Below are 3,166 nucleotides of genomic sequence, written 5' to 3'. Positions count from 1 at the left end.
AACCTCCTTATTAATGATTCATACTGTTGGATGTTAAAATAACATGCCTTGTCCTTGAGGCAAATACGGCCCAAGGTGTGTAATTCATTTCTGATCAAGTTTAGTCATGTCTACCATGCACTGTCAAATGTAATTTCTCTAGAATTCGCAGAATGCACTAAAAACTGTGCTAGGCTGCTGTAATGTTGAACAGCATTTCTGCATTTTTTTTCAGTACGGTTCAGCTGAGAGAACATTTTTTGTTAGCACCATGGTTCTCCTAACAGATCTGAAGTCTGTGCCAGATGATGTGGAATCAATGAAAGTGTTTCAAGTAGGGCTGCCACTAATGACTATTTTTATTTCGATTAATCTATTGATTAATTTATCAATTAATCGATTAAACTTAATGATTAATTTCCCCCCAAAAATCAACAATTTCACTTAAGAATATTTTATTAAACTATATTTTATTAAACCAAATGAAATCCAAATTTCTATGAAATCCTTTTTTTAAAGCAAAAGTAAAGTTAAATATTTTTATTTAGCTTAAACTTTTTTTTTTTCAATTAGTTGCCAAGTTGCCAACATTTCTAATTGTCGCTTGAGTTTAAGTTTAAATTGTTTATCTAGTATTTGTAAAAAAAAATAAAAAGAATAATAATTAATCGTTTTAATTTGTGGTGAATGCCAATGGGAAGAAACATTAAAGTGACAGTTCACCCCAAAGAATTGTCATCATTTACTCACCCTCATGTCATTCTAAACCTGTATGACCTTTTTTGTCTTCTGTGGAACACAAAATAAGATATTTTGAAGAATATTTCAACTGTTTTGTCTCTACAATGAAATTCAATAGGGTCCAAAACAATGATGGACCCCACTGACTTTGTCTATATGGTCAAAAAACTAAATCATTCTGATATATGATTAAATACAAATATTCATATTTTTCTAAATATCTTCTTTAGGTAAATGAAAGGTCATACAGGTTTGGAACGACATGTGAATGAACCATCTCTTTTAACTATTGATACATAACTATCCTCAGTTGTGTTGCTCATTGTTGTTTCTAGGATATCAAGAAGATCAATGAAGGCAAGCAGCCCCTGTACCAGGAGGACACCAACAAGAGGATCCTGAACTCACTGGAGCTGCTGAATAGTCTGGATGACGATGCAGCCCAAGCCTCTCGTTTGCAGCACCCTCAAGCTGAGATGATTGAGAAGGAGTGAGTACTAACATCATAACTCTGTCTATTAAGTCACCTTTAAACTGAAATATCCAATAGCATCTCATGCTTTGTGCCATGCAGGCAGAATTATATGCTGTGAATGCTTTTGTTGTGATTTTTGCTGGGATTGTGGATGACTCATTTTTTTCTCCTCAATGGAAAAGTATGAAACAGCTGCGAGTGCGTGTGATGAAGCTCCACGAGGAACATGATCGCATTTACCGCATCACACGAACAGAGCAGGTTCCCACTGTCAATTGGGGAAAGATAGTTGATGAGAAACTGGTGTGTATCTAAACATACCTCTCTATCTTGCCTTTGAATATATTCAGTTTCTGTCTGGTGTTGAGGTTATTCTAAACTATTCTACTGAATCCCAAATAAGTGTACACACACACACACAACCAAGTCAATGTCAATCAAACACAGGAGTCATGCGAAGTGCCGATTTTTTTCAAACCAGCTGCCCCGACCTTCCGATACTGCATGGCGTTCGAAGCTTCAAACGTCATCAATCACGTGGTATTGTCATTTCGATACAAGCATAGGCAGTGTGTGATACATAATAGTGCTTTGAAAACTGCATCGGAGCCTCGGTATCAATAGTCCCATCACTAGGCAAATGTGAACAACAAAGGATACGGACAAGATCTGCTGACCGTCGAGAATGAAGTGGAGGAGCACAATATTTTCCACAGTGAAGTCGAGGCACTTGCTCCGTACATCACTGGAGACCGGGTACTTTTTAACTGACTCTTTTAAAATGCAGTGCCGAATAAAAGAAGAATAGTTGACTCTTTTGAGCAGTCATGCAAATGACATCTGCGACTCATCTGCTTACTTGCATAACAGGACGGTGTGGATGGCCAGCAGGCGAAGTACAACAAACTACTGGTGAGATTTAATTTTCTGCATTTTCTAATTTTCAACCTAGATATGAAGACTGAAGTTGTAATAGTAAGTTGTCAATTCTAAAACACTGTGGATTTGACCATGTCCATCTCAGGCGAGCTCCACTGCACGTCAAAAGAACCTGCTCAGTCTGAGGGACTACATGCAGCGCTGCACCAACGAGCTCTACTGGATGGAACAAGCTGCCCCGACCTTCCGATACTGCATGGCGTTCGAAGCTTCAAACGTCATCAATCACGTGGTATTGTCATTTCGATACAAGCATAGGCAGTGTGTGATACATAATAGTGCTTTGAAAACTGCATCGGAGCCTCGGTATCAATAGTCCCATCACTAGGAAACAGTCTAATGTGTTTTATGGATTCTCGTCCGTGAAATGCGCCACTTCCGGTATTTTGCCGGTTAGTCGACGCGAGCAAAATGAGGTCAAAGATTTTTTTTTAAATCGAATAGTCGAATAAAATCGACGAATCGCGACAGCCCTAGTTTCAAGTCCGGTATTTATTTTCAGAGCATCTCAGCATGACAGAGAAGTGAAGTGAGGTGCTTCTGTCCTAGATCCAGAGATACAGCCTAACAAACCTACTACATTTGCAGCATTATTTTGGGAAATGCAGACTGAAATGTGTATATTTGGCTCTCTGAATCTATGTCAAACTGCTCCCACAAAAACTTCCTATTATTTCACCTCAGACCACCTGATACTGATTTGGCGACCCTGATTGTCAAGTTGCAGAAGAATGCAGACAAGGTGGAGAAGAACATCATTGAGACAGAACAGAATTTCAACAGGGTAAGTAAAGAACGACTCTATCTGTGGATTACAAATCAAAGCCAGAGAGTTAGTCACTCTTCCTGTCTTCCCTACCATTAAGCATGTTAATGCCCCTTCAAAGACATCAAATTAGGCTTATTTGGGGTAAAATAGCGAAGGTGTATGCCAGTGTTATTTTAGTATTATTTATATATTATTATGGCATTTTGAATTAGCTTTTATTTTTTATATTCATAAAAAATATTTTTTTCATAGACATATATATA

At 37.9% G+C, this 3,166-nt stretch overlaps 1 protein-coding gene across 1 annotated transcript in view; it reads left to right on the top strand.

Annotated features, from left to right (window-relative positions):
* The first annotated feature begins 250 nt into the window (after positions 1-250).
* The window catches only part of LOC107720077 (periplakin-like), an 11,438-nt gene continuing 8,522 nt past the window's right edge, over positions 251-3,166 (top strand). Inside the window, exons 1-3 of the mRNA XM_016527682.1 lie at positions 251-313; positions 1,056-1,210; positions 1,378-1,498. Of these exons, the coding sequence (XP_016383168.1) occupies positions 251-313; positions 1,056-1,210; positions 1,378-1,498 (339 nt within the window). The remainder of the gene's footprint in view (positions 314-1,055; positions 1,211-1,377; positions 1,499-3,166) is intronic.

This window comes from Sinocyclocheilus rhinocerous, unplaced genomic scaffold (assembly GCF_001515625.1).
Source record: "Sinocyclocheilus rhinocerous isolate Xijiao unplaced genomic scaffold, SAMN03320098_v1.1 scaffold273, whole genome shotgun sequence".
Taxonomy (NCBI): domain Eukaryota; kingdom Metazoa; phylum Chordata; class Actinopteri; order Cypriniformes; family Cyprinidae; genus Sinocyclocheilus; species Sinocyclocheilus rhinocerous.
Note: the sequence above shows the minus strand (reverse complement) of the source record. Positions and strands in the feature narration are given on the sequence as shown.